The following is a 14,633-nucleotide window of genomic DNA, read 5'->3' as shown; positions in this document are numbered from 1 at the left end:
TCGTCCTGCGGTCGTATAGCGGCTCGTCTCCGTTCGGGAAGCGTGCGTCCTGCGTTCGTGCCACAAAAAGTGGATACTTGGGCGTAATTCTAACTGTAAGTTACATTTACAGTAAATTCCTACCCAAGAATAAAGAACATGTAGAGTAAATTCTTACCCAAGTATAAGTTACATTAACAGTAAATTCTCACCAAAGTATAAGGTACATGTACAGTAAATTCTTACCCAAATATAAGCTACATTTACAGTATTTTTTTACCCAAATATAAGTAACATGTACAGTAGATTCTTACCCAAATATAAGGTACATGTACAGTTAAATCTGACCCAAGTATAAGTTACACTTACAGTAAATTCTTACCCAAGTATAAGGTACATGTACTGCTAATTCTAACCCACCACGTATAATGTTCATTTACAATAAATTCTTGCTCAAGTATAAGTTACATTTACAGTAAATTTCTACCGTAGTTTAAGGTACATGTACAGAAAATTCCTACTCAAACATCAGTTACATTTACAGTTAGTTCTTACCCAAATATAAGTTACATTTACAGTAAATTCCTACCCAAAAATAAGTTACATTTACAGTTAAATCTGACCCAAGTATAAGGTACATGTACAGTTAATTCTTAATCAAGTATAAGATACATGTACAGTAAATTCTTACCCAAGTATAGGTTACATGTATAGTAAATTCCTACCCAAGTATAAGTTACATTTACAGTAAATTCTAACCAAAGTATAAGTTACATTTACATTAAATTCTAACCCAAGTATAAGGTATATGTACAGTTAATTCTTACCCAAGTATATGTTATATTTACAGTAAATTCTTACCGAAGTATAAGGTACATTTACAGTAAAGTCTTACCCAAGTAAAAGTTACATTAACAGTAAATCTTTACCCAAGTGTAAGGTACATGTATAATAAAGTCTTTCCCAAGTATAAAGTACATGTACAGTAAATTCCTAAACAAGTATAAGTTACATTTACAGTTAATTCTAACCCGAGTATAAAGTACATGTACAGTACATTCTTACCCAAGTATAAGGTACATGTACAGTAAATTCCTTCCCAAGTAGAAGTTATATTTACAGTAAATTCCTTCTCAAGTATAAGTTACATTTACATTTAAATGCTAACCCAAATATAAGGTACATGTACAGTTAATTCTTACCCAAGTATATGTCATATTTACACTAAATTTTTACCCAAGTATAAGGTACATGTAAAGTAAATTCCTTCCCAAGTAGAAGTTATATTTACAGTAAATTCCTTCTCAAGTATAAGTTACATTTACATTTAAATGCTAACCCAAGTATAAGGTACATGTACAGTTAATTCTTACCCAAATATAAGTTACATTTACAGTTAATTCTTACCCAAGTATAAGTTATATGTACAGTAAATTCTTACCCAAGTATCAGGTACATGTACAGTAAATTCCTACCAAAGTATAAGTCACATTTACATTTAAATGCTAACCCAAATATAAGGTACATGTACAGTAAATTCTTAACCAAGTATGAGTTCCATGTACAGATAATTCTTACCCAAGTATAAGTTACATTTATAGTAAAGTCTTACCGAAATATAAGTTACATTTACACTAAATTCCTACCCAAGTATAACGTACATATACAGTCAATTCTTACCCAAGTATAAGTTACATTTACAGTAAAGTCTTACCGAAATATAAGTTACATTTACAGTTAATTCTTACCCAAGTATAAGTTATATGTACAGTAAATTCTTACCCAAGTATCAGGTACATGTACAGTAAATTCCTACCAAAGTATAAGTCACATTTACATTTAAATGCTAACCCAAATATAAGGTACATGTACAGTAAATTCTTAACCAAGTATGAGTTCCATGTACAGATAATTCTTACCAAAGTATAAGTTACATTTATAGTAAAGTCTTACCGAAATATAAGTTACATTTACACTAAATTCCTACCCAAGTATAAGGTACATATACAGTCAATTCTTACCCAAGTATAAGTTACATTTACAGTAAAGTCTTACCGAAATATAAGTTACATTTACAGTTAATTCTAACCCAAGTATAAGGTAAATGCACAGAACATTCTTTCCCAAGTATAAGTTAAATGTACAGTTAATTCTTAATTAAGTATAAGTGACATGCACATGTATTTCGTACCAAAGTATAAATTACATTTACAGTAAATTCTTATCCAAGTATAAGGTACATGTACAGTTAATTCTTACCCAAGTATAAGTTACATTTGCAGTAAATTCTTACCCAAGAAAAAGTTACATTTACAGTAAACTCTTACCCAAGAATAAGGTACATGTACAGTTTATTCTTACCCAAGTATACGGTACATGTACAGTAAAGTCTTACCCAAGTATAAGTTATATGTTCAGTAAAAAAAATCCACAGTATAAGTTACATTTACAGTAAATTCTTACCCAAGTATAAGTTACAGTTACAGTAAATTCTTACCCAAGTATAAGTTACATTTACAGTAAATTCTACCCAAGTATAAGGTAAATGTATCGTAATGTCTTACCCATGTATAAGGTACATATACAATAAATTCTTACCCAAGTATAAGTTACATTTATAATAAAGTATTACCCAAGTATAAGTTTTGGGTGGTAATATTTTGCAAATTGCATGCTGGGATGCTATAAAGTTTGTTTAATTGAATGACCTTGTTAGACTTGCAAGATTACATGGTTCAAATGTGTTTAAATCTTTAAACAGGTTCTTTTTAATAACTTAGAGACATATATCCTGATATTTTGCCATTAGATTTATTTTAATCCATATTTAAGGTAACAAGTTTGAGATTAATATCAGGTGAGTGAGTGAGCAATTCAGGCCCTGTGGGCCTCTTACTAGTATATCACTGAAATATTTTTTCTTTCCATCCAGTAAATGACACTCCTGAGCGATCACAGTCGAGCCAGATGATCCTACCAAGCCCTGCTAGTGTAAGTTCATCACACTGTACTGTCACTCTAGTAAGGAGATATTTATCACCTGGTCTGTAAGTTTTATCTGACAGGTCCCCAGATTTGTCCAACTGACCTCTCCTGGTCTGGCTAAGCCTTGTTTTGCAATAAAAAATGTTTAAACACTATGCACTGTTCACTGTGAAGGCCGGGCAGCCTTTTCCAAAAATTGGAGTGAAATATTTTGGTAATTCTTGTGAAGTCGGGTGCACTTGAAAAATACCTTCGACTCTGGGTAAATTTCTTTTATCCTTCTTACAGGTATAAATAATGTCATGTGCATGTGCTTGCGTATAGTAACATCGTAGTTACTAAGACTAAACACTCTCGTCTAAAATATGTATTCCGCAGCGTCGACTAAGGTACGGGCAATCGCCAACCCATGACATAATTGCCGGTATCAATGTTTTTGAGGACAGATAGTAAGCATCAGCAACAGTTGATTTAATCATTGCTTCGTGACCCACTGGTATGACTACACATTCCATAATAGCCTCGCGAAGCTCGCTCAAACACATCTATTTTCAAATTGACAGCTTTTAATAACTGAGTAACGGGTAGTACTCATAATGTGCGACCATTGTAGTCACCTCTGACAGACAATTTGTACTTAGATATACCACATTATAGCGATGATTGAGTTTCTGTCCTGTAAACATGTGCATGCACCCGTCAAAAACTTTAGGCACCAAACCAGGTAGATCAGTATGGAACACGGAACGTTCTCGTCGCAGCGCTGACATGTTAATGCTGTGCTTACAATTGGAACATGGCCACCGATCCCTGATTTATTACTTGATTGATATGTTACCTGTACATGTGCCAAATCAAACAGGTTTGACCAGGTGGTCGGTCGAACTAATAAATCTGTAACGATAGTTTGAATCCACTATCTGCATTATGATACATTACAGTTGAACTTCTGTCAATGTGGCCTACGTACTTGCATCTGCTTTGAATAAGGTTACATTTGAACCTGGAACTGAGTGGGAACCCTCAAAAACCATTAAAACTTGTACAATCACCTTCCTATCCGTGCCAATAAATATCATCGTGAATTGTCTTCACCTAACCTCTAGTCAACAGCATAAGTTGGTCAGTGATGCAGATGTAATACTCAGATGTAATTTAAAACTAAACTATGTTTAAGGATCCTGTATATAAACACATTTACCTATGTATGATGGATTATATTCTGATAATAAATTCCCTTATCAATGTTCACCAGAACTATTCTTTGTTTAGTCAATGTTGACTTAATCACTGTCGTCTAAGAAACCGAGCAAGCCCACTCAACTATGATCTTTTTATAGCCAACTTAATAGATTCAGCAGAGTGTCGATGTGGGCATCCCTGTGAAGATTCTGATCATTTTTTACCTTTTTGTACCCTATATCAGAACTTACGTAGACTATTTCACACAGATTTAGCATGGCATGATGGTGTTATTGATGTAAACTTACTCTGTAATAATAAAATTGCTTAATAAGTTCAAAATTAGGTGGGTCGGGAAGATTTGATTAATTCTCTGTTTCTCTATTTATACCCTCACCTCTCTTTAACCCCCCCCCACCCNCAACTCATGAATTTCACTGTGATATGTTTCATCAATTTGTTTGTTTCTTAATGTATATTATCTTTCGTGCCAACACCTGAGCTCAATTGTAAATATGTAATGTATGTTTTCCAATGACCCACCCCAGGTGGCAACAACAAACACTCATAGGCTGTTCACAACGCACCGGCCTGCACCAGTGATGCCAATTAATTATCAAGTTCACAACATTTACACAAACACTTCCATCGTCCTGGTCAATAACTATCAGAATCAATGTACATAGTATATATAAGAAACTTTAATGAAAAATTAAACCGTCCGTCCTGACCAGTGCATTGCCCTGAACTGACTTGCCAGCAGCTGCACGTGCCTGTCATGTCAATACATATGTGCCACCTACTGGGCTAACCATTAGAGAAAACTATTTCGCGCTCATTCCTTGTAGTCAACCGCGCGAAATATGATTTATTTGGAGAAGTCATCTACAAGTTGGAAAAATCTACTGACTAATACAATGTACCACAGAACAGTTGGAATAGTCTCATAAAGTCTGGAAGTTTGTCTGACAGATATCAGTATCTGGATGAACGCCAACATGCTTAAGCTTATTCAGGAAAAGACGGAACTAATCGTCTTTCCCCAAAGTGTCAGCAAACAATGGCTCTCCAGCTCAAGGTTTCATCACATTTTCAAGCTAAACGCAGTAAATGGTGTCATGTATCCTCAGTAAGTATATTTCATGGACAACAAATGTTGAAATACAGTAAGACGGGATTAACTAATAAGTATCTGCACTGATAATGTGTGGTTATATTGTTCTGTACAACACAATTTAATCGGCAAACGTTTTAAGACATGCTTGCGCATTCAAGTGTGTACATATTGCATGTAAAAGCGCATTTAACCTCAGCATATATCACAACTTTGTGTTCTCGCTGCCTTTCAAAATCTGTTCCGTTTTGTATGGCGTCGTCAGCATCTCTTTGTCAATATTTACAATAGAGTACAAAAACATATATAGATAGTTTTGTAAGTCTAAGCAAGGGAGGCATAGCTCTCCTCAAGGGAGTAAATGAATGCCCGATTATTCGGTTAATGGTTTTGTTATCGTGGTCTTCCAACCGAGTAACCGGTTTACCGTTGACAACTCCATTTAAAATAAAGTTAAGGGGAGGTTACTGTGTGTCCAAAAACTGACGTCGAACTCTTAAGGGTTTTCTCTGCTGTGAAATAGGGATCTTAAAACGAACAAATCGGCGTCGCTTATACTTAATGTCCATCTAGTCCACTGAACGAAGATACAAGCATACTGATTCACACTGAGATTCCGTAAGCAATTAAACTCGTCATTTTCCAGATGTTTTATTATACACACTGTGAAGGCTGTCTGAAGATGTAAACCTGATTCGATTTGACATCTCTACCTGTGACTCTGAGTATTGTATTCTACTTCAAAACACCGCGATGAAGGAATATTAAATATCTGGTCGATAATGTTAAATCGATTTAAGTGTCGAGATAAACTTGGCAATTGACAATATGCCACTGACTGTTAAATCCAGTTCCGATGTTCTTTGCTTCAAGACAGTCGCCGTTTTTGGTATGCATGTCATTAAAACACCTTTACACGACATAACAAGGAATATTTTGGTTTTATTGTTCGCTGTTAAATAACATTTAATACTTGTATAACTGAAAATATATAGTTCAGTTACAGTCATGTTGTCTTAATGCACTTACCATTGATCCCATGTTCTCTTACCCTGGACATGACATTACGTCAACCATTCATCAACGTCACGTCAACCCTAAATGTAGCCTTTAACTTTAACACTACATTATTTATATGATACACAATAGGTGAACAGGGTAGTAGAAACAAGAATCATTCACCCCTTAAGAATGAGATAGGGGAATCTCGACCCTCGGGAAAAGATTCTTTAGTTGCCAAACACTCGCCAAAGCCTCGTGTTTGGCAACCCAGGAATCTTTCCTCTCGGGCTGAGATTTCCCTTTCACCCCGAAATGAGCGAGATATTATATTAGTCCTCATATTCAGACTCTTAACACAGTAACTCTAAATCAGATACTTTTCCCGGCATGTGTACAGCTTTAATAAACCTAATCTTAAAAGAAAAACATCACTTGTGAAACATTAATGGGAAACATTAATAAAATTAATGGTGAAAAAAATATAGATGGTGTTCCGAGTGTACAAATGCAACTGTGGCTCTAACCAACTGGGCTAGGCCAGGATTCGACCCCTGGTTTCTGGTCGTAGTACTGTGGCTCTGACCATCCGAGCTACTTAGTCACACCAGTGTACCCTGGTCAAGTCACGCTACACTGATAGCTAACACGAAATTAAGATGAAGTTACTGTTTGTACAACAATTGAAGTGAAACTATTTATGTGTTTTGCCTGCAGTCGGACAGGCATTTTAAGAAGACAGATATCATTGGCTTCTCGATTGTTTTGTTCTGTAACACGACTATACTCCACTGACTGTTCAAACCAGCTCCGCTGTTCTTTGTCTCAAGACAGGCGTCATCTTTAGCGCTAGTCATAGTAACAAAGCGTGTGGGATGTTTCACACATGAAAGCATTACGTTGTCATTAGCCAATTGCACCAGGTTGAACTGGCCGTTTTCGCCAGGCACGTTTGTGTCCACCATTGCATTTCCTTTCGCATTGTCATTGATCATTAACGCCATTTCCCTTTGCCTATCAAGACGAATCACGAAGTAAGTTTTGTTCGCTTCAGTTTCCTTTTCCATGATAAACAGCGTGCGCTTGTCCTGGAACACACGTAGATATTTCTTCTGTGTGAACGGTATGATCTTTCCTGATGGATGTCGAAACATTGCAAACGTTTTATCCTCAGAAGATACTATTATGACCTTTTCCCCAGCTAATCTGTTTAAGTATTCAAGTTGACATGAAAGACTCCTTTTGATTAGCATTTTTCACATCGGCCAATCGCCGTTCATAAATACAGCAGAAACACCAGCGAATTCAGCTTCTGGTTCAAAAAGTATCTTCAATGTAGAATCCCTGTCCATACGTTGACCTTCAATAACCTTAAAATAACCCTCGGCAGTATTCTGCGAATTTCCATTTGCAATGCATAGAATGACTATATAAAGAAAAACGAATTCCTTCAAAACTGCAAGATTGCAGTGCAAGTCAAGGAGATCAACTATTGCTTGATATCGAGTTTCAGTTTCTTCACTTTTTTCTTTGTTTTTCTGTTTTTTCAACTCCTGAATCTCAGACTGCACTTCAGCATGAAATTCGTTTCCTGTGCCACATGGTGGAACTTCGGAACATGCAGTTGATATCCGTTTTGGATCAGAGTTGTTTCCGTTGAGCGAAATCAGACAACTTAACGAGTCCTTTAGTTTACACAGGAAGCCAAAGGCATTTGCCTTCAGGTTACTGCTAAGTGTGGCATGCTCAGGGACACTGTAGAAATCCGAGTAAGTTTTCCAGACATGACGAAAAACCACGAGTAGAGAGCGAGCAATCTTAGGACTTATCTTTGGGAAACTAAACACTCGTGCCAAAGTGACCGATTTAAGAATAATCTCGGGTGTTCCTTTCGAATCCTTGTTGAAATTTTCAAATAAAGCTGTTAATCCCTGTACGATCTCGTCGCTTTCCTCGCAGCGGTTCCTTGGATATTCGTGAATAACGTCAAATGCCTCTGAAAGTTCTTTGTTTTCTTCGATTGAAGCCGTTGCCATATCGATATACTTCACTGTAAACAAACAAGAGGCATCATAGTATTTTCTTCTCACATTGAAGAAGCATTATAGTATTTTCTTCCCACATTGAAGAAGCATTATAGTATTTTCTTCCAACATTGCTTTGAAGGTTTGCATTCAAATCACTAGTCCCTTTTCATATCTTTTGTATTGAACTACACTATGATAAACTGATTCAACGATAGCCAGTAAGATATGAACTGTTGAAATGGTAAATGATTTAGCACATCATGGAAATGATAATTATATTTGAAGTAATTCGATATTTATGATACACTTTTAAGACAAAAAATGCCCAACCGAAATTGTGCTGCGCACAGTGCCTTCATGTTTTGTCTTTCCAGATATTGCGCCGCGACCTTAGTGGCCTTTGACCTTTTGTTCATGTATACATTAAAATGGGATCAACACCTTTATGGAAAAATAACATGAGTATTAATTTCTGCTTACAAGAGTAATCGGACAAGGATGTTTTGTTGGCCATCTAAGATAAACACTTAGGTTCAGGCTCTCTCAATGGGTGAAATCAGATGTTTAACAAGCGCCTTAATGACGTATAATACTTATGAAAGAATGCTGACCGTTGACGAAGACAAATACGATTATATTTCACTTTTTACCCGGGGATCTGTTAACTAAATACAAACAGTATCACAATTGAGCGAAGGGACTTCCGTTCAATAGGTGGCTCACTCGGTCATAGCGAATTCCGAGGTTCTGTGGTTCGAATCCTGGTTTAGCCCCGCTGATCTTTTTAAACTCAGAAAACTGCTGTTGATATATCTTGTTTACATTGTATTTCACTATAAATAATTTATAAGTGTCCCATAAGGTATGGTTTTCTATTCAGAAACTTGTAAGCTATAGTCATATTGGCAAGTTACAGTTCTTTACAGTGGCGCATGAATCTTTAATAGTTTCAATGTGTAGTTACAGTTCTTTACAGTGGCACATGAATCTTTAATGGTTTAATACAGGCACTACAACACACGTTTTTCTATGAACTTGTTCCCTCCATTCATCACTGAAACGTTCAAGCTTCCAGGTCACGTGAACATGTTCACAGGAAAAGTTTGTATTCAAATCAAAACGAGGTCAGTCACAAATGTCTTAACAAGTTACGTGTTATGTGTGGTAACATCTTGCAATTGTTTTTCAAGAATAACATGACACATATGTCGACAACCTGAAATGTAAATACGAGGATGATATAAAATAGACTTTAACTCACCCATCAATGTCCCACCCGATATCTTCTAACAGTCCTGCTTCGTAACCCGTTACCAAGTAACATTTATTTGGACTGATCGATTGCAACGTCTACACAAATACTCTTTCAATCAGCATCAACCGATTTTGAGGTTTCTCGTCAGTTGAAGTCTAAAGGAATTAACAGTCACGTCAAAATTGTGCAATAAAAAAAAATGTGTTCTTCAAAAAAAATAGCTGGTTATAGAAAACAAAACAAAAATAAGCATTACTTTCGAATCGGTCGTTGTGACAGGAAAATGGGAAGCGTTTGTCATTTGCATTGCATGAATGCGTACCTAAATATAGATTGTTTGACCTTGCATCACAACCTGTAGAACAGGTTTTACACTGAGCAGGATGAGGGGTGTGGAAGTATTTATTTACACCGCTATTAACTCAAACAATCTTTGGGAAGTTTAGGTAGGGTAGATCTAGGAGGTTCATCCGACAAAACGCAACAAATCTGTGCAGCATTTCAAACATCAGACAGATTACAGGATACAGTGAAATTCCTCACACAGTTGTAAGGTAAACAGCTATTCTATTTATAGTTTGACATCGCCGATGTTGTATAGCTAGTGTATTACAGGTTTTATCTCTTTATTTACGTTTCTTTAACGAAAGTCATAGCCGCGCGTTTCTCGCCATCACAACATTATTGCATATACGCAACTTGAAAATCTTAATATATTGTGTTTGTATCACTATGCTGAACGAACCATGTCACTACAACTTCCCTATTCCCCTTAACTCTAATGCAATATCTCTTCTAAAGAAGATGATAACAGATTTGTAGCGGAACTAGACTGGGTCGATCGTCGTCGTATAGAGCTCGGAGGGTCCCGAGTTCGAACCCTGGTCTGGCGTTGACATTTTCTTTTTCTTCTGAAACAAAATTGGTGACTTTGTCAACCCTTGTATTATGCATTGGGAGAACGCTGTGCAAGGGGATACCTGACTTTGGGTTGTAAATAGTTGTTTCTGCGAGGGCGAAGACTTGGAAAAAAAGGAGGAAAGATGTAGCGGAAGTGGACTTGGTCGATCGTTTGCGATCAGGTCTCTCAATTGGTAAAGCGTTCCTGATATATATGAAAATGATCTCCAATTATAAAATCGTTTACGACACGTAATTGATTCCATTTTATTGTAATTTTGTTAGCTCCCTCGTTTTTGTCCACGGCACGTTGGGATCGATACCCCAATGGGTAATATGTGGGCCACCTGCCCGACTACTGGTGTTACTCCGGCACGATTACAATAGGGAGTCGCATAAAAGATGTCGTTCATATTTGTATAATAGATAGTTTCGTGTGAAAACGTATTTATCCTAAGATATATGATAACACCTCAGCACGTCCACTACAGAGACGATTTCTGTTTAATGTTACACGGAGTATAGGAGCTTCAGCACATTCTATGATCATTATCAATGTAACGTGATACTTTTAACATGCTGGCACACGCGGTAGCGCGACGGTCTACTGACCTCAAGGTCGTAAGTGTGGAAGAATATGATTATGGCGTTGGTGATCAAATCCACCTGTTTTGGTTTGAGTAAAGTTTTACGGAGAATGGCTTCTTCTGTAATACCTTGATTGTATTAAGCATACACTATCTTACAATTAGAATTAGGTTGGACGCTATAAAATGTAACATATCTATTTGAGGATCCCTGTCCCGTTGCAATGTGACTTTAAGGATCCCTGTCCCGTTGCAATGTGATTTTAAGGATCCCTGTCCCTTTGTACCTAGTTGTTAAGGATCAATGTACTTTTGCACTGTGCTTTTTAAGGATCCCTGTCCCTCTGCGATTTGTTTTTTTAAGAATCACTGTCCCACTACCAGTGTTTTCTAATGATCCTGTTCCTCTGCACTGTGGTTTTAATAATGGATCACTGTCCTTCTGCACTGTGGTTGTAAAGAATCACTGTCCCTCTCCACTGTGGTTTTTAGGATCCCTGCCCCTCTGCAATTTGTTTTTAAAGGATCCCTGTCCCTCTTCACTGTGTGTTTTTTTTTTAGAATCCCAGCCCCTCTTCACTTTATCATTTTAAGGATCCCTGTCTTTCTGCACTGTGGTTTTAAAGGATCCCTGTCCTTCTGCAATTTGTTTTTGAATGATCCCCGTCCTGCTGCACTATGGTTTTAAACGATCCCTGTCCCTCTGTACTGTGATTTATAAGGATCCCTGTCCCTCTACTCTGTGGGTTTATCTGGTACAGGTCATATAGCTTATATAATCTGAGAAGGAAAATACGAAGCGACAACAATATAAATGATTACGATATTGCAGTGAACTGCTCCAATGCACAAATTTTTAATGAATTTTATTTCTGATTTTTCTGACCAACCTTATTTTCTAGATTTAGACTTGCTTCCTGTTAGGTGCTTTTTTTAGAAAATTAGTCATGGTGGAAAAATGTTTCCGATCCGTTTTGTAATGTTTTGCAATAGAACGGGAATCATTAAAACTAACAGAAAAAAGCAACAAAAAGTCGGTCATTTCACTTTCTTTATCATTATATCCATTAACGGTTCCAAATCCATACTGGATTTATGTGGTACATGCTGTCCTTTATAGTCAGGTGACAATAAAATATGATTATCGTGTATTATGTTCTTTAATCTGGGATATTTCAGATGGCAACTGAAGAAGATGAGAGAAAATTAAACGAACTTCTCCAAATCAATGGATTGAAGGAAAGTCTCGATAATCTACAAAACCCCGCTAGCGACCAACGTTTCGAAAAAGCAGGTATACGTAAACTAAAGCAACGTTTCTGTGAAGCTATCAAAGATCCAGAAAAGATTTTTGATGCTATCGCAGGAGTTCTTGATTTGATGGGCCAACTTATGCCATTAGGTCTCCCATTTACCTTAGCCTCCGTGGGGATCAAAGGACTTCTGATATTGTTTACGTTTCTCTCCAAAAAGTCATCCAAAATGAAGGTAATTGAACAGCAGACTTATCTTGACGACGACACTCAGAAAAAAACATTTGCTGTGTATAGTGCTTTATCTTCCTCTCTTCACTATCTCAAGGCCATACACCAACGGAAACTCAACGACCATGAAATTTGTATAGTGCTAGGTCAGGTACCGCGAGATACGGGTACCGAGTTCCTTGGAGTGCTTGAATACAAAATAAAGGAACTTCAAAATGGAAAAGCAACCAAGCAGACAGGAAAGAAGGAAAAGAAAGAGACAGAGGAAAATGAAAAGGATACATTACAAAGGTGCAATGCTATCATCGCCCACATTGATCTGTATTGTGTTCTGTCCTGTTTGAGAGAGTTTGTTATGTACTACCTTGTTACAATACTCGCCAACAACAGAGTTCCCGAGAATATAACAGAAAGTTATCTTGAGAGACGAGAACATTTCAAAAACATCAAAGAAGCCTTTTTGAAAGTTCTTCATGAACCTGAAGCGAAAGATGCAAGTGTTTCTGCCTTGTTCAATCATAAAACATGGCCAAAGCTCAGTCAGCAACTGGAATCGCGTCCCGACTTAAGTGATTTGATAGATCGTCACTGGAATGTTGTGTCTGCCTCTAACGACAGGTTTGCGATGTTTCGGTGTTCTCCTAATACTAGAAAGCTGTTCACAGTGACAAGATACGTTCGCGTCAAAACGTTCGTGGAAAATACTGAAACGAAATTTTTGATGAAATCTGAGGGTAATCGAGATTTCACAATACATCTCTGTGAACATGATGACTTTACGTGGAAGATGAATGGAGATCTCTTAGAAGCTTCTAGAACGACCCAAGCAGAACAACGTGTCAAATTCAACATCGTACGGCTATCCAATGGAAATGTCATGTTTTCATCAAAGAAGCGACCAACTTGCTTTGTCAAAATGGAAAATGCAAAAGATGACGCGCGACTGAGTGTAGCCAACAACTCATTTGACGAGACTTGCCAGTGGAAACTCCAAGTCGCCATTATTTGAAATTTAAAAGTGGTGTAAGTGTGTATAAATGTGTCAATAATCTTGTACCTGAACACCTATCTACACAGTTCAATTATTATAATGACACCCGTACAAGATCAGCTTCCCAAAACTTCATACAAGTACTAAAACATCGTACTTCCTTTTATCCAAAACAGTTGGTGGTGGAAGGGAACCACATTCGGAACTGCTAAACAGTAGAAACACGACGTGCATCCTCCCTTCCTTAATTCAAACAAAATAGGATTGGAAGCATTAGGAATACAGTTTGAGTCTTTTTTATTTTTATCAAAAAAAACCTCTTAATATAGCTTTTTTATGGTTTTAGTTACGCTATATTAGCGTGTATGCTGTCCATTTTTAGTTTTTGCTACATTAGCATATATGCAATTTAGACATTTGGTCTTTTACTGAATACCATATTGGCTCAGCTTAGAATAGTGTAAATGTAAATGACCTTTAAATTGTATATATAAATTTAGTCTAATTCTAGTAGTTTAATAACCTCAACTACTTTTATGTATATGCTTACTGTGATGATAATTTGAATGCTCATTTATTTTCTATTACATGAGGATTTTAACTAACCCTTTTACTAACAGAGGACCCTGTGGAAGATTAGCTCTGCTAAACAGGTTTAATATCCTCAATAAATAAAGTTCAATGCTACAATGATTATTATTACCCAAATACTTAACTGTATACCTTTGAACACAACAAAATAAGGTTAAGCCCCTTTAACAATCCCTTTTCCACTACACTGGACCAGGTCCCTTTAACAATCCCTGTCTCACTACACTGGACCCGGTCCCTTTAACAATCCCTATCTCACTACACTGGACCAGGTCCCTTTAACAATCACTGGACCAGGTCCCTTTAACAATCCCTGTTCCACCACACTGGACCAGGTCCCTTTAACAATCCCGGTTCCACTACACGCGGCCAGGTCCCTTTAACAATCACTGTCTCACTACACTGGACCAGGTCCCTTTAACAATCCCTGTCCCACTACCCTCGAACAGGTCCCTTTAATAATTCCTGTCGCACTACACTCGGCCAGGTCCCTTTAACAATCCCGGTCCCACTACACTCAACTAGGTTCCTTTAGCAAT

At 37.0% G+C, this 14,633-nt stretch overlaps 2 protein-coding genes across 2 annotated transcripts in view; one reads left to right on the top strand and one right to left on the bottom strand.

Annotated features, from left to right (window-relative positions):
- Positions 1–14,372, top strand: part of LOC110449326 — a 33,587-nt gene extending 19,215 nt beyond the window's left edge. Inside the window, exons 5-6 of the mRNA XM_021496110.1 lie at positions 2,912–2,970; positions 12,208–14,372. Coding sequence (XP_021351785.1) covers positions 2,912–2,970; positions 12,208–13,521 — 1,373 coding nt within the window. The 3' untranslated portion in view covers positions 13,522–14,372. The remainder of the gene's footprint in view (positions 1–2,911; positions 2,971–12,207) is intronic.
- Positions 6,120–9,602, bottom strand: LOC110449335. The gene is made up of 2 exons (XM_021496122.1): positions 9,548–9,602; positions 6,120–8,309 (listed from the first exon to the last, which is right to left on the bottom strand). The coding sequence occupies exons 1-2, from the start codon at positions 9,549–9,551 to the stop codon at positions 7,516–7,518; spliced, it is 798 nt and encodes a 265-aa protein (XP_021351797.1). The 5' UTR covers positions 9,552–9,602; the 3' UTR covers positions 6,120–7,515.
- Positions 14,373–14,633: the final 261 nt, after the last annotated feature.

Source organism: Mizuhopecten yessoensis, unplaced genomic scaffold (genome assembly GCF_002113885.1).
Source record: "Mizuhopecten yessoensis strain PY_sf001 unplaced genomic scaffold, ASM211388v2 scaffold443, whole genome shotgun sequence".
NCBI classification, from domain to species: Eukaryota; Metazoa; Mollusca; class Bivalvia; order Pectinida; family Pectinidae; genus Mizuhopecten; species Mizuhopecten yessoensis.
Note: the sequence above shows the minus strand (reverse complement) of the source record. Positions and strands in the feature narration are given on the sequence as shown.